Genomic DNA, 27,608 nt, shown 5'->3' with positions numbered 1-27,608 from the left:
GTTTTTATTTGGGACATGAAGCAAAGGAGAAACAATCGCTAGTTACAGTTACATGACAATATATATTTTTAATTTGGGACGTGAATCAAAGGAGGAAGGAAGAGAGGGGTTTCTATACCCCCCACTCCCACCCCTTTTTGACTTTTTTTTTTTCGTTGCCACAGAAAGCCACAGAAAGCATTGTATCGCCTTCTTCTAAGCGATTCATTTTTGCATAATGCGCTAATAACCCCTTCATCTTATGTGGACGCACTGGGTTATTTTTCTCAGACTACCGCAAGATTCTCTCTCTCTCTCTCTCTCTCTCTCTCTCTCTCTCTCTCAAGTTATGGTCGTTACTGCATTTTTTCCCAGATTCCCTTTCTCTCGTTTCTTTACCTTCCAAGTTCTCTTTCACACTTTCTCTTTCCTGCCGTCACCTCTCTTTCAATTTTTATTTCCGAGTTTCCCCTTTTCCTTTATTCTTTTTTTGTGCATCCTCTCGTTTGTTCCATTACTCAGCAGTCTCTCTCTCTCTCTCTCTCTCTCTCTCTCTCTCTCTCTGTCATTATCATACTTGTAGTTTGAAAATAATGACTATCTCTTTCATGATAAATTACTTGAATAACAGCATTATGTGGTACAAAGACATCACACACACACACACACACACACACACACACACACACACACACACACACACACACACACACACACACACACACACACACACACACACACACACACACACACACCAAATTGATGACTCAGAGGACAGTTTTTAGCACTTTTCCGACTGTCCCATAAAATTTCTCCTACAATCTCGTTTCGTCCTGCGAGGTACCTGTTCGTCACTTTTTTTTTGTGCCTGGCCAGTGGAGAGAGAGAGAGAGAGAGAGAGAGTTTTGTGCTCATGTTTGGATAGGAGTGTCTCTATAGTCTGTTTATCAGATTAACAATGCACGTAGTGATACACGCACCTTAATGCTCTCTCTCTCTCTCTCTCTCTCTCTCTCTCTCTCTCTTTCAGCAGGAGGGGGGAGAGAGTGAGTGAGAGAGGGAGAGCCACTTCTGGTCAGGTCAACACTCACTCAGGTATCGACCCCACATTGATGGCTCCAACCCCGCCCAGTGTCATGCCTCTTGTTCTTCACTTCATTTCTCCCTTCTTGTCTTTCTACCTCGTCATCCTTTTACCTTATTCATTCTCCCTTCCGTAATTAGCGACTACGACGGCCTATGTACCGTGTGTGAAGCTGTACTGTTAATCTGTCAGTGTGTACAGTATATATGTGTATGTTAGCGAAATTTTTCATGTCGTGTTGGATCTGGGTCAAACTTGGGGTATAATTATGTGTTGGGATGGAAAGAATTGATGAGGATTTGGTTCACATCGATCAAATGTTATGGTTATCGGTGAGGGTCAAAGGCTGGACGGGGTGTTTATTTTCCTTGCTTGCCTGCTTCCTTGCTTGCCTGCTTCCTTGCTTGCTTGCTTCCTTCCTTCCTTTTTCATTGTTTCTCCTTTTTCATCCTTTGTTTCTTTCCTTTATATATATATATATATTTTTTCTTTCATTTCCTTCTTTGCTTTGTTATTTGGTCAACATTTCCTCTCTGTAACTTGTTCTGCTTTTTCTCGTGATCGATATTCTGAATTTCATTAACTTTGTTCATTATTGTTTTGCTGTTTCTGCTACTTCGTTCTCGCTCTTTTCCGTACTTTCTTCCTTACTTCCGCCGTCCCTTCGTTCCTTCCTTTCTTCCTTCCTTCCACTACTCTTTGATTCATTCATTCACTCATTCATAATTAGATTTCAGTGTTATTGCTCGCTTTCGTTTTGTTTGTTCTGTTATTTGTTATGCACTTCTTTCTTAGGTTATTGTTATTGCATTGCTGTTTCACGTTATATATTTTTTCGTGTTACTTATTCTAATTTCTCTGTTTCCAGTTGTTCTCCTTTTTTCTTCTATTGTACGAGTATTTCTTGGGCAGTTCAGTTCTTCAGGTTCTTTTGTTCTCCTGCTCTTCCTTCTTCCGCTTCGTTCATGTTCTGTGGTATATTTCTTTTCTTTCACTCTCCTGCGCTCTCTTCTCTTCCTCTCTAATACTCCTCCTCTTTTTTGATCTTGTTGTTTTGCTCACTAACCGTTCCTTTTGTTCCACCTCTATCTCTCCTCCTTTTTTTTCCTTGTGCCTCTCCTTCAACGTCATTGTTCTCCTTTTTGTTCTGTTTCGAGCTCTTATCTCTCCAGTTCCTTTCCCGTTCTTCCCCCTTTCCAATTTTTCATTCCTCTCACTTTCCCTACCATTTCTGTTCTGTTCAAAAATTGGCTCATCTTGTTATAACTTCTTGCCTCTCTCTCTCTCTCTCTCTCTCTCTCTCTCTCTCTCTCTCTCTCTCGTGTTCTCCGGACCAATTTTCATTTTCGTTTCATACATATCTGCCTCCATGTAAGTCCCCCTTCTCCTCATGTTTTTTTTTTTTTCTTCTTTTCTAAGCCTCGTTTTCTTCTTCCCTCGTGTTCTTTCTCGTGTCACATTTTCCTTTTGTGTTATTGCTCCTTCCTTTTCTTCCAAGTCACTCTCTTTTCTCATCTGTTCTTCGGTTTTGTATTGTCTGTTCAGTCCTCATTGTCTTACTGTTTTCCTTGGTAGCCTGTTTTCCTTTCCTTCTGTTGCTTGTTTTTTCTTATTCTTCCTTAGTCCTCCTCTTTTCCTGTACCCCTGTTCATCCTTTTCGTGCCCTCCCGCTCTTGCATTTTGCGTTTCTCACTTGTTTTCGGCTTCCTGACTCCTCCTCCTCTTGCTCTCGCGTGCCTGTTCCCACCGCCCTGCGGCTCTTAACTCTGCCTTCCCTTTTGCCAGCCAGTTTTCCATTCTTTCCAAGCTTGGCATTATATCACTCGTTTTATTTCTTTATATATTTGAAACCTTGGTATAGTCGGTATGCATTCACCCAAAGGAACTGGGCCGATTCCACTTCTCGGATTATAAGTTGTTTTCACTCGACACTCGATGGGCCCTGGTTATGAAGGAGGGATGAGTTTCCTTGTTTACTACTCTTGTCAGCCCTCCAGTTAGACTACACCTGGTCATCGTTTGAGCTGAAAACGTTGGGGATCATCGTCAGGTTGGAAAAGAAAGGGAGATATAATCAAATATCAACCTTTGAGATTTTTTTTCCCTCACCAGTCAATGTGTCAGATGTTTTATTGATTAAAATTGGATTTATTTTTTGTATAAAAGCGTGTCTCAGATGGAAAGTGATGTGGAACTATTGCAGGTAAAAAACTTTTGGTAACCCCTTCTACTATGGGGCATCTTCCATATGTTGTTTTTGCTCATGCCAGACTCTTATTCAAATTTAGGGGCACGTCTTGTAGTGAAAGGGTGATTAGAGCCTTTACCTAACCCCTCCATGTCGTACAAATTAAGGTGAATGAAATCGTCTGGAGACCCCAGAGGACGTGACTGTACTGAAGGAGTTGTAGTCGACGTACCGTGAACCTTATTTACTTTACGCAAGCTTAACCTATACAAAAGAAAATGCGGGACGTACCATAAGCTGCTCGTTAGTTTGATTTTTTTTTTTTTTTTTTTTTTTTTTTTTTTCACGGTAGACAAACACGGGGTGTAAGGAGGCTTCAAGCAAATATGTCTAGTATTTCTTCCTGTCACCCAGGGGCTGAAAAATCCAATAACATCTGGTACTATCATCGGTTTTTTAAATGAGGAACCATAAGTCAGAGGATGTGGCGGCCTGTGGCGACTCTCTTTGTCTCAGCCAATCAGGAGCGGGAACGGGTTGCTCAAGATGGCCGCCGGGGTTTTTGTTTGTAAACAATAGACGAAGAGATGAAGGGGAGAAAGGCAATAAGTGACTGAAGGAGTGGGTGTACCTCAGTGAGCTGAAGGAGGTTAAAAAAAATAATAATAAAAAGGAGAGAAGAGTGTTGGGTATATAAAAATAGAGGTGAAAAAGAAGAGAATTGAGACGAAGAAAGGAACCCAAAGTAGAGTATAATAGTTTCATGTTACTCTTTTGGATTATAGGTATTTGCCAGAAGAAACATTTGTGGAAGGCATGTGGTTATTATTAGCTCCCACAGTAAAGAGTGCAGTCAGAAATGCTATAAAGAGGCCCGATACGTTGTGTTCGGGCTTCAGAAATTGTCAGAAATGTGGGGCTTGGTGTTTGTATGCTGCCTCAAATTTACAGAAGTAGAGCCGAACTGCTAATATGATGCATAATGTAGGACAGATATTAAGCAAGAAAAAAAAAACAGCATTCAGTAACAGGAAATAAAGAAAAAAGAAAGCCAGTGAAATGAGAGAGTAAGACAGAAAAGCAAGGCAAAATCAGATTGAAAAGAGAGTAAGCGAGAAAATAAGCAAGAACAATCACAGAGAATGTAGGAAGAGACTGAAAGAAAGGTGAAATACGAGGAGGGAGAAAACTGACTGGGTGAGAGCGAGGGAGGCTTCTGGTTTCTAAGGACAGAGAGAATATGATTTTTAGCGGGAAGAAGAAAAATGAATGAAAAAAAGAAAAGCCTTACCGCAAGACAAAGCAGACGGGAAGAAAATCTGAGAGAGAGAGAGAGAGAGGGGAGGGGAGAGGTATTTGAGGGGGGGAAGAAATGATTCTCTCTCTCTCTCTCTCTCTCTCTCTCTCTCTCTCTGCCTTCACCTCCTGGGCGCGTGATTGCGATGGATTGTGGCTGATTGCGGTGACGGGCGGATGATTGTGATTGTGGACGAGGTAATGCTTGTGAGAGGCTGTAAATGTGATTGTGAAAAACTGTAAGAGTGACCGTGCAAGACTGTTAGTGTAAGTGTGATTGTAAAAAGACTGATTTTCTGCCTGCGATGTTTGGTGATTGTTATTGTGATAGTGATTGTGGAAGATTGTTTACGTGATTGGGGGACTTATTGTGATTCTGGATTGTGATTGTGGGAGATTTAACGTTTGATTGGGGTGGTAATTTTGGCTGGGGAATGTTGGTATTGCTGTTGATGTTAGTGAATGTGGTAGAGGCGGAGATGGTCATTGTAGAAGCTTAGTAATGTACCTCATTGCGTTCTAAGGTCTCTCTCTCTCTCTCTCTCTCTCTCTCTCTCTCTCTCTCACACACACACACACAGAGTAGTGGTTGTAATACAGAACATCAGTGATGGTGTTACAAATGTACTGTGTGTGTGTGTGTGTGTGTGTGTGTGTGTGTGTGTGTGTGTGTGTGTGTGTGTGTGTGTGTGTGTGTGTGTGTTTGCGCGCGGAAATGAAGAAAAAGTAACAGATGAAAGTAGGTGGGACAATTGATGGTGGTTGTGGTAGGATGTGTTTGTAGTTGTGGTAATGGTAGTTGTGGTAAGGTGTTAGTTATGGTAGGTTGTGGTACGTTTGCAGATGGTGGTGATGGTGATGGTGGTAATCGTTGTAATAGTTGCGATAGGTTGTGATAGGTGTGGTGGTAATGGTGGTAGTGGTAAATGTAGTAGTAGTTATAGTAATTTTTCAAGTTGTAGTAGATTGTGGCACGTGGAAAATTATATTAGTTGTGGTAGGTGTGGTAGCCTAGTTGTGGTGGTAGTTGTAGTAAATGGTGTTACTTGTGGTAGGTTGTGATAGTATGGTTTTGGTGGTAGTGGTTGTAGTTGTGGCAGTGGCTGTGGCAAATGGTGTGAGTTATGGTTACTTTGGTAGGCATGGCGGTGGTTGTGGTGGTAGTGGTACAGGGAGTGCAGTAGGCAGACCATTAATAAAGTGTCCACGCATCCTTGGACAGATGTGAACTAGCTCTCTCTCTCTCTCTCTCTCTCTCTCTCTCTCTCTCTCTCATATATTTGCATGTTTTTCTGCCTGTCTGTCATATTCTGTGCCTCACACACACACACCCACCCACACACACACACACACACACACACACACACGAATTAAATCATACAGACATACATGCATACATACGTACACTGACATACATAACATACGGTTCGACACACACACAGGCTCAGCAAACATCACATGATTGCATTTATTCCTCCCTGCATTTTCGTCTTTTGCGTTTACCCTCTTTCCTCCCCCCCCCTCTCTCTCTCTCTCTCTCTCTCTCTCTCTCTCTCTCTCCCCGTCTCACTATCTGTCTGTCTATTTTTCTGTTTGTCTGTCTGTCTATCTATCTGTCTATCCATCTAACTATCTGTCTGTCTATCTATCTGTCTCTCTCTATCTATCTATGTATCTGTCTATCTGTCTCCTTAATTTTTTTTGTCATCCACCCAAAACTAACATTCTTTTCTTCCTTTATTAATCTCCCTTTACCATTCCCTGCCTCCCCTTCCTCACATTGTCTTCCCCTGCGTACCCTTCTTTTCTCCTCTTGCCTTCCCCTTCCACCCTCTCATTCTTCTTCTCCCGCTCCCTCCGTGTTCCACCCTCCTTTTGCTTCTTCCTCAGTCGCCACATTTCTTTGTCAACCTCCCCCTGTCTTATTCTGCTTTTCACCCGCCCACTCATCGCTTCTGCTTCATTTGTGTTTCTCTGCCTTCTCGTGCCTTCCTCAGCCACTCCTTTTCTCACTCTGCTTCTTCCCTGTTTCTTCCCCTGTTTCATTATCTTCCACCCTGTTTCATTCTCTCCCTCCCCTGTTTCTTCCATGTCATCTTTCTTCTCCCTTCCTCCCGTATTTCATCGCCTTTCTTCCTTGTTTCATCTTCCGCTTCCCCTGCTTCTTTTTACCCTCTTTCTCTCCTGTCTCTTGCTCTGTTCCCCCTGTCTCTTTTTCCCTTTTCCTCTCCATTTTTAAAAACTCTCTCTTCACCCCCCACCCCCGCCCCTCAGTGTTACCTTGCCCCGACCTGTCTCTCTGCAGTGTTGTGGTACTGCAGGACACTTAACGTAATGGTCTCTCTCTCTCTCTCTCTCTCTCTCTCTCTCTCTCTCTCACACACACACACACACACACACACACACACACACACACACACACACACACACACCATACTTTATAGCGCCTCACCATACTGTCTTTCCCTGCCTCACCATGCTACCTCACCCTGCCTAACCATACCCACTATGCTACCTTGTCCTGCCTCACCCTGCCTAATCATACCCTTCTCTGCCTCACCACACCTTCAGCGCCTACTTCAGCTGCCTTACAGTGCTCCTCACCGTCTCATCCTCCTTCATCACATATCGTTACTTCCCCTTCCTGTTCCCCTCACAAAGAGAGTAGGACTATGTAAGGGATTCTCTGGCTCCTCCCTCTCTCTCCATATCTTACCCATGCTTCCCTAAATTTCTCAACGTGTCTCTCATCCCGTTTTCCAAGTTGATCTCTTTCCTGCCGTGCCGTGTGATGCCCTGTTGCTCTCTGCCATGCCCTGCCTCCTTCCATGTTCCTTTCTCCGCCCTGCCCTGCCCTGCCCAGTCCTTCCTACCTTTTCCCTTCTCTACACTGTCCTTTCCTTGTCGTACCTCGCTCCTCCTTGTCATACCCTAGTTTCTTTCGTGCCCTGCCCACCCTACCACTCGACACCATGCCCTATCCCCTCCTGTTCCTCCCTGTGTCCTACCTTGCAGTGATTGTGGGAGGGCGGGCACTCCTGGTTGTCCTCTGGCTTGATGCCGAAGCAGGGGTTGACGGTGGACATGCCATCCTGCAGGGTGCCGCACTGGTAGCACCGCAGGCACCCCACGCGGGACACCACTGCGTCAGAAAGAGATAGCGTTAGTCACAATTTAGGCAGGAGGAGGATTGGAGAATGAGAGAATGATAAAGCAAGGAGAAAGGCAGAAAGGAAGAAAGATGGGGTGAGTGGAAAGACGGGGAGCAGAGGAGGAAATAATTTGATACGTGGAGACTCAGTGATACACTCAGTCCTTGTAATCCTTCCATGGTGACTCAGCTTAACAGAGTTAGAGGGACAGAAGCAAGCAGCAACTTTCAGGATATTATATGGGAACGATAAGAATCATATATATATATATATATATATATATATATATATATAAATTGTGTGTGTGTGTGTGGAGAGAGAGAGAGAGAGAGAGAGAGAGAGAGAGAGAGAGAGAGAGAGAGAAAGAGAGAGGAGTAATAGACCTAGAGTAGCGAGGGACTTTTAAGATAGAACGATAACGAGTGAGAGGGATGTCTGCGTAGCTGAAGTAGGTTGGCACGTCAGACTAGTTTCGGCACATCAGACAGGTTCAGGCACATCAAATAGGTTCAGGCATCTCACATAGGTTTAGGCACATCATGCAGGTTCAGGCACATCAGGCAGGTTAAGGCATCATCAGGCACATCAGGCATGTTGAGGCACAGAAGGTTAGGCAGGGCAGGGATGGATGGAAGCCTAAATGATGATGGAAGGCGTCAGTGAGGTAGGAAGATAAGATAGATGGAAGAAGGGAGAGTAGAAAAGTTTGTGGGAAAGAGTAAGGAAAAGGCAGATGAGGTGAGGCAGGAGAGGCTTAAGTGAAAGAGGAAGAGGTGAGTAGGGTGAAGTGAGGCAAGAGATAGATGAGGCAAGGGGAAGTGAGGTAGAGCGAGATGAGGCAAGGTGAAGTGAGGCAGGGAGAGGTGAGGCAGGGAGAGGTGAGGCTGGGAGGAGGTGAGGCAGGGAGGAGGTGAGGTAGGGAGGAAGAGAGGCAGGGTGAATGAGGCAGAGGGAGGTGAGGGACGAGGAGGAGGTGAAGTAGAGTTGAGGCTAGAATATGCAGGGGTGAGAGAGGCATGGGATTATGTAGGGGGGGGCAAGCAGGGGAGGATATGGCAGGGTTTAGTAAGAGGGATTTAAAGGTTCCCTCACTTCACATGGGAAGAGGAAGAGGAGGAGGAGGAGAGAATTAAAAGAGGAGGAGAAGAATGACAGAGGAGAGGGTGAGGAGAGGCAGGGGAGGAGAAGTTGGGTGGAAAAGCAAACATAGAGGGGGAGGGATGAGCGAAGAGGAGGAGGAGGAGGAGAGAGAGAGAGAGAGAGAGAGAGAGAGAGAGGGGGAAAAAATTAGGCTCGGGGAGAAAGAGGGGAGACTGGGTGGAGAGGCAGAGGAGGAGAGATGGAAAGGTTGAGAGGAGAAATAGAGAAGGAGGAGATGAGAAGAGACAAAGAAGAAGGAGGAAGAGAGGCAGAGGAAAAAGGAGGAGAGGAGAAGGAGGAGGCTAGAAGTACAGGCTGAAAAGGAAAAGACGTAGGGGAGACTGAGGAGTAAGAGTGTAAGAGGCAGTAAAATAGGGCGAGGCAGTGAGTGAGTGAATGGGGAATGTCCACCTAGGGAGCAGTTCACCAGCAGGACAGACACAACGGCAGTAGGAAAAAAGAGAGACTGGAACAACACTCCGATGAGGGAGGTGTGAGAGGACTGAGCAGCGTGGAAGTAGAAAAAATCGTCTGCCTTTATTATTTATCCTCCGACTTCAGTAGATTTCTCATTGGCTGGTAAAAATCGTCTTGCGTTCGAGTTAATTATTGATCTTTTACCTTAACCTGGCCTGATTTTCGTCCTTTTGCAGCTTATTTCACGTAGCTCAGTGGCAGAAAAAGACAGTACTACGGCCCTACAACTTTGACATAGCAAATCTTCATGACTAGAAATACATTTTAGTGTTAAAATATTGTTACAACTCAGCGTTCAAGATGGGGGATGGCAATTTTAGGCCAGGTTAGAGTAAAAATGGTATAGTAACATATTCCTACGAGGTTTAAAGGCAAAAAAGAATAATTATCCCGTTTTTGTTACTGATGGATTTCCTTTATCTGAACTTTAAGGCATGGATTTTTTAACAGTGAACAACCAGCGTGTTTCATTTAACCTACGTGCTTCAGTTTATCAAAGAAAGAGTTATTCTATATAAATCGTGGCACTTCTCGTTAGCTGACTATAATAGCCTTATGCTAGACGGAATAAGATAATAAAAAAGGCGTTCTTAGGCAGGAGGAATTAAAGACTTGCATGAAACGAAGGGACAGAAAGTAAAGCAAATGGAAGACTGAAGTAAGCAGATTGAATAGGCAGAGTTCTCCCCTCCCCCCCCCTCTCTCTCTCTCTCTTGCATTTGTCTCTCCCAGCTGTCCAATCTTGTCTATACCTATGGCTTTTCTATTTCGCTCTGTCGCTCTGCCAATATCCAGTTCTCTTTCTTTTTCTTTTTTCTTTTATCCCTCTAACATTCCTTCACTGTGAAATTTCTTGGTCTCTCTTTATCCTTTTTCTGTTATCCTGATGCGTTGAGCTTTCTATCCTTCCCTTCTCTGTGTACTCAATATACGTACATACATTATTTACATGCATATATACCGTCTCTCTCTGTCTATCTGTGTACCAACTAAATGTCTGTCTGTATCCGTCAGTCCATCTATATATATCCCAGTCACTCACTTTCACATAAGCTTCCAACACCACCACCACCACCACCACCACGCTCCCCCACCATCCGTCGACTTAAAACTGCCGAGTCATCAATGTTTACAAATAATCTTGCTTTTCATGACGGGATCCAGCCCTGCATTCATCCTCTGGGCTGGGTTTCACTCCACCTCTCACACTCATATTTTTGATGACATTTTGTAGGAAATGTTTTTACGTTTGTGATTTTCCTACCGGCTTTCTGTCTGTCTGTCTGTCTGTCAGTTGGTAGGTTGGCGTGTTTGTTCTCTGTTTCTTTTTCAGTTTTTTTTGTCAGTTGGTGTGTCTCCTTTCTGGTTTGGTCTGTCTGATTCTGTCTTTTGCTCCTTTCCATCCCATCATCATCTTACGTATATTCTGACATTCTGTGTGTGTGTGTGTGTGTGTGTGTGTGTGTGTGTGTGTGTGTGTGTGTGTGTGTGTGCGCGCAGTAAGATCAGAGAACATGAGAGGAAGTAGCCTGAAGGGATATAGAACCAGAAAGAGCATTGGAAAACAAAAGAAAATATGCTGAGTGTCTGGTGGGTGTAAGAGAAGAGTAAAGAGAAAAATAAAAGGACTAATGAAGAGCTGCGTAGGAAAATGAATCCGACCTTCCCTGAAAAAGAGGCGCGGAAATGTGATTAATGTGGGAAAAAAGTGATTAATTAGGAGGGATGAAAGTGAAAAAAATGCTCAAAAATGAAGGAGAAATGGCGAACTCCCTCATGAGCGGGACAGGTCTTGTATTTTCCAGGTAACTAAAGAACCTGAGAGTTTTATTTACGTCTTCACACCTTAGTTTGACGACCTGCTGTATTTCTTCATGTTCTTTGTTTTGCTTCTTCTTTTTTCCTCTTTCTTTCTCCCAAATACCCTTTTCATCTTGGCGCCGTTCTTGTTACTTGTTCATCTATTCTCGTCAAACTTGGTACAATTCTTCCTTGGTCAAATACCCCGAGACATTTTTTATTTTTTTTATTTTGGTCTTTTAAAGTGATTCGTGGTGTCAGTGATCAAACTCGCAGACACACAAATTTTTCAATCCCATGTTCTTATATTTTCACTGATCATCGTGGAAATATGCACCGAAGTATGCTAGTGTACCGTAGCGGTGTGGAGACCATCTTGCATTTCCTTGGGCGTGTTGGCAGTCCATATACAATCACCATTAACTCTTATGACTGGGACAACTCTAGTATTTTATTCCTGTTATTTGCTATACAATTTTACTTAGCTGAGCCTGAGAGTGTTAATACTGCTACCATTAACTTCCATTATCCGAACAACTCAGGTTTTTTTAATAGGTCGTATGCCTAAACCTGAAATCGAGAAATGGGATGCAGACCCCAAAATATTGACGATAATTTTTGACGTACTTGGCGATGATGGAATGTATTTAGTCTTCCTGTATGATTGTTGACTGCATTCTGTAGTATGGTATGCAGGCTGACCATACCTAATACCCGCAGGTGTTCCATAAATCGCCGTCAGAAATTAGGGGTTTGCACTTCACTTTGCGATTATCGGTTTAAGCAAGCGACCTCCATCCGCTTATCTATCTGATTTAATCATTCATCCATCCATTCGTCCGCCCGTCCCTCCGTCTGTCCATCCACCTATCCATCCACTCAGTGATTTCTAACCTGTTCATCCGTCAGTCCTTTCTCCATCCATTCAACCATCCATCCAACCCCCCATGTAATATCAATTAACATATGACGAGTTTATTCAGCTGGGAGTGAGTCATAAGCGTGCGGGAGTGTTAATATGGCTGAGTCTGGAGGTGCAGAGGGAAGGAGTGAGGGACCCGAGAAAGTGTCATTGGTAAAAGTTGCGAATTCTGTGGAAAAAGTTGAAGAATGAGAAATGAGCAGGTGCTGGGGAAGAAAGTTAGCAAACCGAAACAGAGGCGTGGATGCTTGTGCCTGTGGGGTGGAGCCAAGAATTATTTTACAGCAAGAGAGTAAATAAGGGAGTAAGAGTGGGTAAGATTGTACGACGGAAGGAAGAAAAGGAGGAAGGAAAGAAGGACGGGAGGGAAAACTGGAGGGAGGCAGGTGGGGAGGGGAGAAAGAAAGTATAGTGAGTCATAAAATGGAGTCAAGCATTTTGAAGCAAAAGTGTAAATAAGGATTCAGGCTGAACAAGGGTGCAGGGAGGAAGGAAGGGAGGGAGGGGAGGGGCGGGAAGGAGAGGAGTGAGTGAGAAACTGGAGGCTATTATTTTGAAGTAAGAGAACGAATACAGAAGTCAGGCTGAAAAGGGATGCAGGGAGGAAGGAAGGAAGAGAGTAAGGAGGGGAGAACAGGTAGATGGAAGAGAGTAAGGAGGGGAGAACAGGTAGATGGAAGAGAGGAAAGGAGCATAAAAAAAAAGGAGTGAGTAAGAAATTGAGTTAGATAAGGGCAGAAGGAACCATCATCATCATCATTACCATCATCATATCCAATCTCAGCCGCATTCCTTCTCTGCCTCCCTCCTTCCATATTCCCTCATTTTCTCCCGCCATTTCTCATCCTTCCTCATTCCTTCAGCTCTCCCTGTCTACTCTTTGCCTCCATCTTCTTCCTCCTTCTCCTTCCTTCCCTCCCGTCCTCTCTCCCTCTTTTCTTCCCTCCCTCTCTTCCTGCCTCCCTCCCTCTTCTCTTCCCTCTCTAATGTATTCCCTCCCTCCTTTCTTCCCTCCCCCCTCCCTCTTTCCTTCTGGTTAAGAGGGAGGAGGAGAAGCCCTATCTCTCTGGACCATCACCTCTCACACGTTGGAGAGAGAGAGAGAGAGAGAGAGAGAGAGAGAGAGAGAGAGAGAGAGAGAGAGAGAGAGAGAGAGAGAGGCCATGGAAGGTAAGAGGTGGAATGGAATCAGAGGGAGAAAAGGAACCTGGTAGTGAGAAATGTTACTTCATTTTTTAAGTCAGTCTCTCTCTCTCTCTCTCTCTCTCTCTCTCTCACACACACACACACACACACACACACACACACACACACACACACACACACACACACACACACACCGGCTTTGCATTTTAAGTGGTGTTTTTGTGACCGCGCACCCACTTGGTATATCCACGAGAGAGAGAGAGAGAGAGATGGGGGGTGGGAGAGAGAAGGGAAGGAGAAGAGAGGTGGACGGGACAGAGAGGAAATGGAGGAGAGGAAGTGAGAGAATGTGAGAGTGGGATGGCGAGGAAGAGAAATGGGCATTGGGAGGGGGATGGAGGATAAAAAGATAGGGGAAGGGAAGGGAAGGGAAGGGAAGGGGAAGGACAGGGATGGAGAGGGAGGGGCGCAGAAAAGGAAAGGGGGAAGGAGAAGTAAGAAAGACAGGAAGAGGGAAAAGGTTGAGGGGAAGAGAAAATAATAGGAAGAGAGAAGGAGGGGTGGGGCGAGATGATTGTGTTTAGAGGAGATGTTTTCTTGCTGTAACTAACCTATTTTGTGACATAATGAAAGACTGTGTTGTGTTACCTGCTTCACCTTCTCCCTACATCGCCTTTCCTTGGTTTACCCCTTTTTTCTCTTTTCCTGATTACTTCTTCCTTGTTCCTGCTTTTTCTTTTCTTCCCTTCTTTCCTCTTCTCCTGATTACTTCTGCCTTGTAATTTTTTTTTCATTCCGTCTTACCTCCTTTCATCTTCGTTTCTTCCTACTTTTTCTTTCTTCACTTTCTTTTCTTCTTTATTTTTTCCGTCTCACCGATTTTCTGTTCCTGCTTCCTTCCTTCACTTCCCCGTTTTTTCTCTTTCCTTTACCTGTTTTTTTCTCTTCCCTCATTATTTTTGTCTCCCACTCTCCCCCTCCATTTTTTCTCTTCTTCATTTCCCTGCTCGGCTTTTTGTTTCTTTCCCTCTTTTCCTTTTTTTCCTCTTCCCACCTGTCCTCTTCCTTTTCCTCCATTTTTGTCTCTCCCCTTTTACCCTCTCGCTTTTGTCCCTGCCTTTTCTTTCTCACTTTTTCCTCCGTCCTCGTTTCATGTTTCTCTCTCCTTCCTGTAAGCACAGTTCTGCATCACGCACACTTTTTACGCGTTTAGGGACATCGGATTAAATTATCATCATCATCATCATCTTCATCTTCATTATCGTCATCATTCATCAGTCATTAATCATCCTACCCCACATTCCGCCTCAGAGATGGGGGTGAGGTAGGACTGAGAAACAAAAAATAAGAAAGCACAGCAACTTGAAGAACCACCAGGCAGCATGCACCGTGAAATGGGCCCCACAAGCATTCATACATAATTCAAGCCTTGAGAATCCCGGCCCCACCTCACAGGCAAAACCACCCACACATCCATTCACCTTGACCTAACTCTCCTACTCCCTCCTTCAGACTTACTCATATATGCTCCTGTCACCACCCAGCGTAGGCAATATATTCGTTCTCTCTTTGTCCATGCCAGCCTAAGTACGCTCCATCTTCGTCAGTAAATTTTCCTAATCCACGTCTTTCACGAATCTGTTTTGGATTCCATCTAATTTCTGAAAACGCAGGTACATAGCGCACACGCCCAGACACAGACTTATAAGACATATAAGCACACACACACACACACACACACACACACACACACACACACACACACACACACACACACACACACACACACACACACACACACACACACACCTATGTCCACTGCTCTCACAATGGCCTTTCCACATTCGTACCATACCAGTCTCTCATCCATACAAACTCTACATGCAATCCTCCAGCAGCTGCCACACACACTCCTCCATTTCGTATCAAGGCCTTCACATCACCGGCCACCTTTCTTCCTTGAGCCAATCCACTCTCCACTTCCTTCTCGCATTGAACCCCGTTTCTATTACTGCACGGACGGGTTCAGCTCCTTCCATCAATACGGGCTTCCCTCCCTTCACCAGCACATCCACTTTCAGGGTCGGATTGAAAGTGATTTGGGGGATTTCGTAACACTTCTTCCTTGGCGATTTACTCCTCACGCATAATGGATTGATATTAAAAAGATATAAATAGCATACAAGAGAATGTTAAGGTGTAATGTGCCAAATAAATCGCTAAAGAAGAGGCCCAACGAAATCTCTTACGCCACTTCAGGAAACCTTCCCCTTCCATTGTCAGTTTTATTCACATTTACTTTCAGGACCGTAAACCAGAGTGCAAAGGTTCCTATTCACTATATTTATGTGCCTTAAAAATCCGAAATCAAACTGAGGGGAAATGAAAACAAACAATGACGTATGAACTTTTTTAATTGCATCCACTGTAGGAACTTTATATAAAAATGCTATCAAAAAAAAAAAAAAATCGCTTTGGAAGTCTATCAAAAACTCTGGTCTGTTTTTCCCCCAAACTTTTGTGCATGGCCTCGCGGAAAAAAATCTATACAGTAAGTGCAGTTTTCTCTTCAGTATATTGCGTAATGAGGTTGAGACTCAGTGCAGGTTGTATATCGCATGCGCAGACATTCAGGGAGATATGAACTAAAATTTTAATTATCAGGATTTGGAAACTATGCTAAAGGAAAAATATGTGATTAATACACACACACACACACACACACACACACACACACACACACACACACACACACACACACACACACACACTAACAAAATAACTATAGACAAAAGGTTTAATACTAAGTATGGACGACAAGCAATACAACAGGAAAGCAAAAACAAACGGCAACAAACACCAGTAACAAAACAGGTACAATAAACAACAACAACAACAACAGCCCCTCAGAACCAAGGACATGAGGCAAGGAGACACAGGGTTTGATTAGGCACGAGGGAAGGAGTGGAAGCTGAGACTGGGAGGGGGGGCACGGGGTGAGTGGATGGGGAGAGGGCAGGGGATGAGAGGAGGGGAGGTGGAGGGGACTAGGGGTGAGAGGAGAGGGGGGGAGGGGGATTGGGGAGGGACGGATTTGTGAGAGGGGGAATGCAGTGGAAGGGATAGGAAAAAGGAGGAAGGATTTGAGGGAGGGAAGGGAAGAGGAAGGGTTGGTAGCTGAGGGCACGGAGCAAGGGAAGGGGAGATGAGGGAGGGGATTGTGGAGAGGAAGGGAAAGGGACAGAGAAATTGATGGAGGGGGAGGGGAGGGGATGGAGGAATTAGTGGAGGGAAAGTTAAGGGAAGAGGATTCAAAGTGAAGAGTGGGGATTGAGAGGGGAAGAAGGGAGGGATGGAGTGAGAGGGGATGGGAATGGGGTTGGGGAAGAGATAGGGGGTGAGGGATGGTGATAATGAAATGCATGTAGTAAGAGATGGGTCTTGAATGGATGTGTAGGTGGTGTGGATGCAGGTGGGGTTAAGTGGGTGAAAATAGGTTGGGAAGATAAGAGTTAATTAGAACAGGGCGAAGGTATTATTAAGCAGTGAATGGGGTGTATTTGAGGTGAACAAAGGGGAGTTATAAGTGGGGAGAGGAGGGAGGGGTGATGAATAGCGAAAATGGGGTCTGAATATGGTGTAGGAAAGGAAGGGGACGGGTAATGGAGAGTGGAAATGGGGTGAGGATGGAGGTAAGGGGTGATAGTGAGTATGGGGTGAGAATGCAGGTAAGGGGTGATGGAGAGTAAATCGGGGGTGAGAATTTGTTCGGGGAGAAGGTGAGAAATAGCTACCTGTACACCTGTTTCCACTGTAATTAATTCTGTGTCTAATATTACCTTCATATACATACGCTCTTTTTCTCTCCATCTTTCCTATCCTTTCTCATCTTCTTCCTTCCTCCTTTCATCCTGGCTCTCTCTCTCTCTCTCTCTCTCTCTCTCTCTCTCTCTCTCTCTCTCTCTCTCTGCTCTTTTTCCTTCTTTCTTATTTCTTTCTCCATTTTCTTTGTCCGTCCAGGATCTTTCATCATCACATGCTTATTGTTTCTCCTCCCCTCCCCTGAGTTTCTCTCTCTCTCTCTCTCTCTCTCCATTGTTTCTTACCGTATTTCCTCTCTCTTTTCCCTCCCTCTTTTCTCCCTGCTCTTTAAAATTCTCTTTTCCCTCCTCTCCCAGTTTTTTCCTCTCTCCTTCGCTTCCTCCATTTTTATTACTCTCCTTTAGTTATTTTTTCTGTTCCTCGTTCTTGTTCCGCAATTTTCTCTCCCCCCTTCTCCTCTCTTTATCTTCTCCCTCCTCTCCCTTTTTTTTCTCTCTCTCATCACTCTTCCCTTCCTCCTCCCTCCCACCACTTTGTCTCTCTCTCCTTTCCCATTTACTTCCTCTCTCCTTCCTACCCTTTCCGTCTTCCTCCCCCATTTCTTTCTCTCTTCTCTCTTTCCCCCTTTTTTCCCTTTCTCTTCGCTCCCATCTTTCTCTCTTTCCCTTCTCCCGTTCTCTTTTCCTCCTCCTTCCTTCCCACTCCCTCCATCTCTCCCCATCCGTCTCCTCTCCTCTCCTTTCCTCTGCCCTGCTCTGCTCTCCTTTCCTGTCCTTTCCTTTCCTTTCCTTTCCCTTCCTTTTTACCTCCTCCCTCCTTCCCACTCCCTCCATCTCTCCCTTCTCCCTCTTTTTGTACCTATCTGTCTTGGTGCGAATGGAGGGGAATTTAAGGATGAAAATCTAATAAAAAGAATCGTCTCCCTCAGCCTTATGGGACTTCACGAAATTATATGAAATCTTGACGTTTGTTTCCTGATGCCTAGTGTTTTTTTGTTTTGTTTTGTTTTGTTTTTTTAATCTTCTTCATGCCCCGTTTTATGGTTCATTGGTAGGTTGAGTAAGAATGATGGTGATGGTGGTGGTGGTGGTGGTGGTGGTGATGAGGATGATGATGATGGTGATATCTTGACATTCTGCCTGTCTTTCTGCCTATCTTTCCATCTATGTATCTGTCTGTCTGTGTATGTATGTATGTATGTGTATCTATCTGTCTCTGTCTGTCTATCTGAATCTACCTGTCTGTCTCTTTAGGTCTGTCTCTATCCATCTGTCTATCTATCTGTCTGTGTCTATCGCCTGACGTTGCCTCCTGAAAGAGATGCCCCGGACAAAAGGACATCCTCTCCGCATATGTCCCAACTCATTCCATCCTTCATCACCAATTCCACACCCAGCAGAAAGAAAATTACCTTCCTTTTCTCTTATTTTCTCTTGCTTTTCCTCTTTCTTTCCTTTTCTTATGACCTTTTCTTCTTTTTTCTTTCACTTTTCCTCCTCCTCCTCCTCCTTCTCCTCCTCCTTCTTCCTCATTGTTCCTCCCACTGCCACTCACTCTTTGTCTTCCTGGTTGCTTTCTTCTTATTCCGCGACTCTCTCTCTCTCTCTCTCTCTCTCTCTCTCTCTCCATCATTACGCCTTCTGTCGGCCTCTCTGATATTAACATTTTTCCCTTCATGCTCAGTTTTTCTTCCAATTCTCCTCCCTCCTTCTTGGTGCCTTTTCTTTCTTCTCATTCTTCTCCTTACACTTTCTCCTTGTCCATCTCAAATCTCCCTCTTTCTCCTCCCAATCTTTCTCCTTGCTCATCTTCCTTCCTGTTATTCCTCCTTCTTAGTCGTTCTTTATTACAGCTACTTTCTCACCATCCCTTGTAATGCGTTTGGAAGGGAAGGTTTTACAAGGATTTAATGTTAAGGTATCAGGCAATCTTCTGAACCAGTTGAACGTATTGAACCCAGTGCTAAGCTTGAGCCAGATCCGTTTAGTGGTTTGGCCGACGTTTCCATACATACATGCATACATACGAGTACATACGTGCATACAGACATACACGGACACGCATAGATAGATACATAAATGCATCCATAAATTCACACTTACCTACTAACCTACCTGACATACCTATATACCTACGTACCTTCCTACAGCACATACATACATAAATACACATACATAAATACATACAGACGTCCATTCTGGTCCGTGTCTTCTATGTATACGTATTTTTTCTTCCTGCCTGGAGAGAATACAGGGACACACGTCACTCTGAGCGTCAATATGAGAGGCCAAGTGTCCGCCGGTGTCTTATTATATCACGTATACAATTGGTGACCGGGGGGAGGAGGGGGAGGTAATGAGATGAGGAGGGAAGGGGGAGGGATGGGGAGGAAAGAGAGGGAGTAAGAGAAGGGAGTGGAGAGATTGCAGAGGTAAGGGAAGGGGTAGGAAAGGAGGTAAGGGAGGGGATATGGAAGGGGTTAGAGAAGTAGGGGAGGGAATGAAGAGGAGGAGGAGATGAGAGGACTGGGGCTAGGGGAAGGGAAGGAAGGGATAGATAAGGGATGTATAGCAGTGAGAAGGGGATAATAGGTCATGAGGTGGTTAGGACTGGGAAGGGATTGCGGATGAGGGACGGGAGTAGAGAGGCTAGGAGGAAATGAGAGAGAAAGAAGAAGGAGAAACATGGGGCAGGGAAGGAAAAGTGGGTAGAGTGTTAACAGAAGATGGGGTAGGAAGGGATGGCAGAGAAGGAAGAGGAAAGTAAACAGAGACGAAAAAATAAGGGATAGAAAAGGAGATGAAGCGAAGGGAATGTGTGGGAAATGAGAGAGATGGGGAGACAGAGAACTGGGCCCTAAAGAAATTGGGATAAATTGAAGGAGAGAGAGAGAATAGGAAAGAGTGTGCATGTCTTCCTCATTCTTTTGTGTTTTATATTCTCTCCTTCCACGCCATAACTTTTTCCTCCCTTCTTCCCTTTACCTCCTCGCCCAACTTACCATATTTTTCTCCTCTCTTCTTCTCCCTCCTTTCCTTCTTCTTCGTCTTCCTCTTCCTCCCGTCTGTCACTCCGTCTGCTCCTCCATAAATTCTATCTCTTCGCAGCTTTCCATTTTTATATTCATCCTTCTCCCCTTTCGTCACCTGCCAGTTTTTCTTTTTTCTTTTTCTCTTTTTTGTTCTTTATTGCATCTGTTCTTAATTCTGTTTTATCCCCATCGTTTGTCTTCAGTTCTTCAGTATATTGCATCAAGTCTCCTCCTCCTCCTCTCTCTCTCTCTCTCTCTCTCTCACAAAACACACACAAATTAACTGTGGCCAGTCACGATCGACTGATGTGTGTCGTCCTGTGCTGCAGTCGAGGTATGTGTGTGTGTGTGTGTGTTTGTGTGTGTGTGTTTGTTTGTGTGTGTGTGTGTGTGTGTGTGTGTGTGTGTGTGTGTGTGTGTGTGTGTGTGTGTGTGTGCGCGTGCGTGCTTGCGTGCTTAGGAGTAGATTTAATGGTGGAAGTGTGCACAGAATGTTGAAATGTCAGAGTGTACAAGTTCTTGGAAGGAGGTAAGATTGACTATTGACTGATTCTTAGGAAACAGCAAACTTTCTATCAGTGAAAGAGAGAGGCAGCAGAGTTTTGTTCGCTCATTCAAAGTAAGTACTATTATATTCTTTTCACCTTAGCATGACCCAAGTTTTCACTCTTTTGCAGTTTGTGTCACATAGTTCGGTGACAGGAGAATACAGTGTTAGTCTCTACATCTTTTTCATAGTCTTTCCTCGTGAGTAGCACCATAATGTAGTGTAGATCAATTGTTTCAGGTTAGCATTCATGAAGGAGAGATGGAAATTTTAGGCCAGGTTAAGGTTAAATGAGTATAGATAATGAGTGAAGCAGAATAAAGGCATAATAGCTAAAAAGAAGAGGTAAATGAAGAACTACTTGAAGAAATCAGTGCGTCCTTGCTGTTAAATATTCTGTGGGTGAAATTAAGATCGTGACGGAAGCCTTAGGAGTGCGTAGAGAGGAATGGGAAGGATAATGTGACGTACGACATGGATGGAGAAGGAGCGTGAGTATGGGAACACGAAAGTAGGGTACGTCGTCAACAAATAACAAGAAATGGATACGGGCAGGTCACGTTTTTCGAAGAAGAGATGGACAATTAGGGTAGCTGAGTGGCAATCCGGAGATGGGGTGAGGGAGGGAGATGAGGGACGGAAGAAGATGGGGAGATGAGAGACAGAATATGATGAGATGAGGGACAGAATAAGATGTGTAGATGAGGGACAGAATAAGATGAGGAGATGAGGGACAGAATAAGATGGGGAGATGAGGGACAGAATAAGATGAGGAGATGAGGGACAGAATAAGATGTGTAGATGAGGGACAGAATAAGATGAGGAGATGAGGGACAGAATAAGATGGGGAGATGAGGGACAGAATAAGATGAGGAGATGAGGGACAGAATAAGAAGAGGAGATAAAGTGAGAGAGGTGAGAGACGCAGATGGGGAGGTGAAGTGAGAGGAGGAGATACGGAGAGAATGATGGAAGTGCAGTGAAAAGAGGTGATAGGAAGAGAAAGATGGGGATGGAAATGCAAGGAGGAGAGGGGGATAGAAGGTAATGAGGAGATGAGGTAAGAGGAGAGAGGGAGAGAATTTAATGGGAAGAGAAGGTGAGAGGAGAAGAGGGATAGAATATAAGAGGAGATGAAACAAGAGGAGGAGAGAGTGATATAATGTAGTGATTAGATGGCGCGAGCGGAGGAGACAGGGACGGAATATAATGAACATGATGTGAAAGAAGACAAGGAAAGAATATACTGGAGCAGTTGAGGTGAGACGAAGAGATAAGGAGAGAATGAAATGGAGACGGCGTAATAGTAGTAATAATAATATTAGAAGTAGTGGCAGTTGATAAACCAGGCTCATGTGAGATATGAACTCAGTAGATTGGAGGCTGGTTACACCCCCGCCTGCAGTTCACCATCCTCCTTTCAGGGGATAGGGAGGGAGCTGAGGGACGCTTGCATAACCAGACAGCGGAATCTCCCAGCCGTCCAGCTATGTCAGTGCCACTGCGAGAAGGTGTCCCTCTCTACGAGATGGGGTGGGAGGAATAGATATGGACTGAATAAGACGGGGAGACAAGGTGAGGAAAAGACATAGGGAGAACATGACGGAGTTGGAGTGAGAGGAGACAGTGACAGAATATTGTATAGGCGATGGGATGACAGGAGGAGATAAGGTAAGAAGACGATGGAGGAGATTAGGTACGAGGAGGGGATAAAGAAAATGAGATGAAACGAGAGGAGAAAATGGCAGAATATAATGGAGGAGATGATGGTGAGAGGAGGAGATTGGGAGAGAATAAGACAGAGATGGAAAGAGAGGAGGAGATTGGGAGAGATAAAGATGATGGAGGGGAGGGGAGGGGGAGACAGAAAGAGATAGAGATGGGGTGTGAGGAGAAGGAACAGAACAGAATGGAGAGGTGAAATCCGTAACAGTGCTGAGGCTGGATGGAACAGGCTAACATCAAATATAACAGAGTGGGGAAAGGTGAGAGGAAATTCGGCCATGCAGTGGTTTAATTCAAGTTGATGATGATTTTTTTTTTTTTTTTTTACTCTCTCACGGTAGGGGGATGGGGTGTTTTGTTGTAGGTGTCTCGTGTACTACGGTGTAATATTCTCTCTCTCTCTCTCTCTCTCTCTCTCTCTCTCTCTCTCTCTCGGCTTCTTCCACCGACCAAACCCTGCGCAGGAGGTGGCAGGGAAAGAGTAGCAAGGGAGGGGTGGCAGTGTGGCAGGGGAGGGGTAGCAGGGTGGCAGGAAGGGGAGGGAGGGTGGCAGTGAAGGGGTGCCAAGGTTGCAGGGTGACAGTGGAGGGTTGGCAGGTCGGCATGTAGTGGGTGACAGACTGGCAAGGGAAGGGGTGGTAGGACTGCAGGGAAAGGAAAGTAGGGTGGTATGGGAAGGGTGGCAGGAAGGGGAAGGGTGACAGGGGTGGGGTGGCAGGGTAGCAGGGTGGGGTAGCATGGGAGCAGGGTCTCAGCCACTCTCACGTCAGAAACAATATCATCTATAATAGGTGGCGGACAGCGGCAGGGGGAGGGAGGAGGAGGGAAGGAAAGAGGGAGAGATGAAGGAGGAAGGAAGCAGGGAAACAGGGGAAGGAAGAAAGGAGACATGGAGGAAGGAAGGGAGGAGGAAAAAAGGAGGGAAGAGAAAGAAGCTGGAAAGAGGGAAGGAAGGAAGGAGGGAGAAAAAATTGAAGGAATGAAGGACGGGAGGTAGGAAGAGAGGAAGAAGGACGGAATGAAGATGTGAGACGAGATGAAAAGAAGAGAGGAAGGATGGGCAAAGAAAGAAATGTAAAAGTGCAAGAGAGAGAGAGAGAGAGAGAGAGAACTCAGGTAGCCGGTTATAAAAGAGAGTGAGAAAGTGTGGCAGTGAGATGAGGAGAAAAATGTGGCAATGTAAGTGAAAGCTGCAGTGAATGAGTGAAAAGAGAGAGCGAGGAAATGTTAAGGGGAGAGAGAGAAAGAGAGAGAGAGAGAGAGAGAGAGAGAGAGAGAGAGATTACACACCCAGAGTTACATAGATACACAGACCACACAGTTCTCCAGGTCCTAACTAGGTGTTCTGACCATGATAGTAATTGGACTCAGGTCTCTAATTACTGAAGTTTAAGAAGAGGATACCAAGCCAGAAAGTTCTCGCTGTCTCACACCCTCCTGAGAGAGAGAGAGAGAGAGAGAGAGAGAGGAGGGGGGGAAATACTACCCAGAAGATGAATGATTGAAGCCAGCCGCAAAATGTCTATGTATACCACCCGTGTGTGTGTGTGTGTGTGTGTGTGTGTGTGTGTGTGTGTGTGAGAGAGAGAGAGAGAGAGAGAGAGAGAGAGAGAGAGAGAGAGAGGAAATGAAAGAGCGTGGGAGAATATTGAACAGTGTGGGAAAATTAATGCCAACGTGGGAAAGTTTGGGGTGGTGGAGGTGCGTGCCCATGTGTGTGTGTGTGTGTGTGTGTGTGTGTAGCCGCAGAGCTTCCTTCCGAACCAACTTTATTTATTTTTTTTAGTTTCTTCCCAAAATTTAAAATGAACCTCAATACGACTTTTGCCGGAGAGTTTGTTTTGTCCCCAATTTCTTTCTTTTCTTTTTTTTTTTTTTTTTTTTTTTTTTTTAACTTCAGGCCGGAAAATAAATGGGAAAAATATGCAGTGAGGGCGGGGGGAAAAGAATGTAATATATTGCGAGGTTAGGCCGCGTGGGTGGTGGTGTATGTGGTGCTATAGCTCTGAGGGTAATGCACTCCCAGACGATTGTGGGGGAAATGTTTGCAAATGATGCCTCGCAATGTCACTGGCACGGTGGAAGGGGTCTTAAATAGGAAGAGATCGTGCTGACGGGTTTATGGCTCGAATCCAGGAGGTGATAAGAGGGTTGACTTTCTCATACACCTTTCCAGAGACGTAGGGTGGTGTGCAAAGTTTAAATGATCTGGACCATGGTAGCTTTGCCTTCGTCCCCCCATACGTCCAGGCCAAAAGGAATAATGTGGATTGAGTGTTTCCCCTACCGTTACTGTACTACTCACAGTTTTGTATTTTATTGTATTTTATGCTCACTAACAACAAACAATATAATTCAGGAAAGAAAAGCCTACAGCAGTTCAAGCACTTCCGGCAACCTTTCCACTGCGTCGTTCAAGCTTTGACCTTACGTTTTCACCAGCAGCAGACAATGTTGATCAGCGGAGAGAAGACATAGACAGTCAAACGGTTAAGCAGTGTGTGTGTGTGTGTGTGTGTGTGTGTGTGTGTGTGTGTGTGTGTGTGTGTGTGTGTGTGTGTGTGTGTGTGTGTGTGTGTGTGTGTGTAAAATGAAATAAAGAAATGGTATGGTTTAATATATTAAGGTAGGTTATTAACAATCTTCATTAAAGTCTGGTATATCGTGACGCTCTGTATTTTACTTTTGCTGTTGACGGAAGATTTTATTCAGCTAAGGAAAGGCACCCCGTACTGGTAGGGTCAGAGGTTAGAAAACAGGTTTGTGGCACACACACACACACACACACACACACACACACACACACACACACACACACACACACACACACACACACACACACACACACACGGACAGAAACAGGCTGGCAGTGATTTGCATACTCCTTCAGGATTTCAGTCCTCGGAAATTCACAAGTCGACTCGTGGAGGCAGACGCAGTAAGTGGATGCGGACGCGGAAGTGGCAGTGGTGGTGTCTGTGGCTGTTACTGGTGGCCGTGGATGTGGCAGTAATTGGGTGGTTAGGCAGTTACGTGCTGTGGTGGGTAATTAGACAGTAGTAATGAGGTAGTTGGGCTGTTATGTGTTGTACTACGTGAGGTCAAGTTTGCATACTACCCAAGCCTCCTGATTTTCGTACCGGGTATTCTTTTTTTATCTGTATTTTTTTTTTTTTTTTACCGTTTGTTCTTGCCTTCTGACTTTTTTTGAGGGGGATAATCTAGCTTTCTGTTAGCTTGGTTTTGAGGTAGTTTTACCCAGCACCAAATGTACGTTATACGGAAGGATATATAGAGACATGCAATATATTCACGCTGAGATACACTCTCTCTCACTCTCTCTCTCTCTCTCTCTCTCTCATTAAGAGGGAATTCATAAGTAATTTCTGTGTGACTGTTAAACTACACTCCTTACTAACATTCGCGACATTATATCAATATCTTTATACATGTGTTTCACGGTTGAAATAAAAGAAGGGGTGTAAGGGGAGGTAGGAGTGCGATACTGTAGGTGAGCTGGTAAATATACATGGATAGGATATTCGTGGCTGGAAACACTTTAGGGAGGACTTAAGTGACAGATAGAAGGTTGATTTTGTCTCCTATTGTCAAGTGGACTGCATATTTTACGTAATTTTATCATCATCACCATCCTCCTCCTTCTTCTCCTTCTCCTCTTCCTCCTCCTCCTCCTCATCATCATCATTATCATCATCATCACCATCATCCTTCTCATTATCATCATCATCATCAATCATCATCCCGTTTAATAAATGTGGATCTATAAGGTTTCTAAATACGAAAAAGCCTTTACTGCACCGGTGGCATTATGTTTTTTAGTTAATTTTGAGTCACTCTGATTCAGCACGAGTTTATCACACACACTCTTATTTCACTCCAAAACATACTGAACTACACACTCACCATCCCCCTACTTTACACATGATTGACTACCGTTGTAAAAGCAGTTTATGTCACTCAGTATTTGCCCCTATAAAACAGCACCTTCCATTAACCCTACCTCCTGATTTTGACCAGAACTTGACACTTTACTAATATTAATACACGTGATCTTACTTTTAATACCAGGAAAACCCAGGAACAATTTTTATTTTATTTATTTATTTATTTATTTATCTGTCCTTTCCCCCACTCCATCCCCGCCAACCCTCTTTCTTTCTCCCTCGCCTCACACCCCTCCCCTCATCTCCCCTCTCCTCATCCACTCTCCCCCTCCTCTCTCCCCACACAAACCCTCTTTTCTCTCTATCCTCCCTGACCCAATATCAAGAGTTATAGAAATTTCCTTTTAAGCTGCGGAGGGAGAGGAGGAGTTATAATAGTATCCCAGCCTAACAGCATCACCCTCTCTCTCTCTCTCTCTCTCTCTCTCTCTCTCTCTCCAATCACCTCACCTCTGTGCACTTTCTTCGTTAACTTCACTCTGATGCACTCTCACCGTAATACACTCCTCCTTAACCCTCTGCATTCACACTCTCCCTTCAGCCTCATCTCCTTACTCTTCTTTAACCTCCATTCATTCTCTGTTAATCTCTCTGTGCACTCTCGCCCAAAACACTCTCTTCGTTAACCTTCATGCACTCTCATCCTCCCTTCAGCATCATCCACTTACTCTTCGTTAGCCTCTCATTATCTAACCACTTCACCACCAACCACTCTTCCAATTAATTTTTATCCCTCACAAATCCAAAATCAGCCTCCCAAAATTGAGTGGAGAGAGAGAGAGAGAGAGAGAGAGAGAGAGAGAGAGAGAGAGAGAGAGAGAGACTCATAATCAAGTTAACGCCGGACGATTTTTTTCAGCTGAGGGAAATACAGGAGTCAGAAGGTTAATTCCGTGGACTCAAGCAAACTCTTCAGAATTTTATGCAAACGTTCCATGATCGTTCGACTAAGAGGTGGACTAATATTTTTCTCCAGGTATAAGTAGCACATGAGAGGGTACATGCGTTTAAGAGGCAAAATAAATCACTAGGAAATATAAGTTTGATAGAAGACGATATTTACCTGAAAGAAGTTAAATTAATTCTCCTAGAAAATGAAACCATACTAAACAGGAGAAAATACGGATCTTGAGGACTTTTTTTTCCCCCAGGTTAAGAATTTCCCTGAGCACCTCCGTCTTACCTGTTCATTTTTTAAGGCTGTACATTAAGATGGTGAAGGAGGGGAAAGGAAGAAGGGGGAAAAGAGAACATAAGAGGGGGAAGGGCTAGATGTGTGAGGAAAGGGTAGGGCAGGTAATAGAGCAGGGAGGGGAAAAAAGAAGAAAGAGGGA

General features: G+C 44.6%; 1 protein-coding gene across 1 annotated transcript in view; it reads right to left on the bottom strand.

Annotated features, from left to right (window-relative positions):
* Window positions 1-27,608, bottom strand: part of LOC145412148 (uncharacterized) — a 105,085-nt gene that overhangs the window by 51,220 nt on the left and 26,257 nt on the right. Inside the window, exon 2 of the mRNA XM_080282083.1 lies at window positions 7,556-7,689. Within this exon, the coding sequence (XP_080138209.1) occupies window positions 7,556-7,689 (134 nt within the window). The remainder of the gene's footprint in view (window positions 1-7,555; window positions 7,690-27,608) is intronic.

This window comes from Coenobita brevimanus, chromosome 92, assembly GCF_032717465.1.
Source record: "Coenobita brevimanus isolate Jiangsu-jjx chromosome 92, ASM3271746v2, whole genome shotgun sequence".
In the NCBI taxonomy this organism is placed as follows: domain Eukaryota; kingdom Metazoa; phylum Arthropoda; class Malacostraca; order Decapoda; family Coenobitidae; genus Coenobita; species Coenobita brevimanus.
The sequence above is the reverse complement of the archived record's forward strand: the minus strand, read 5'-3'. Positions and strand labels throughout refer to the sequence as shown.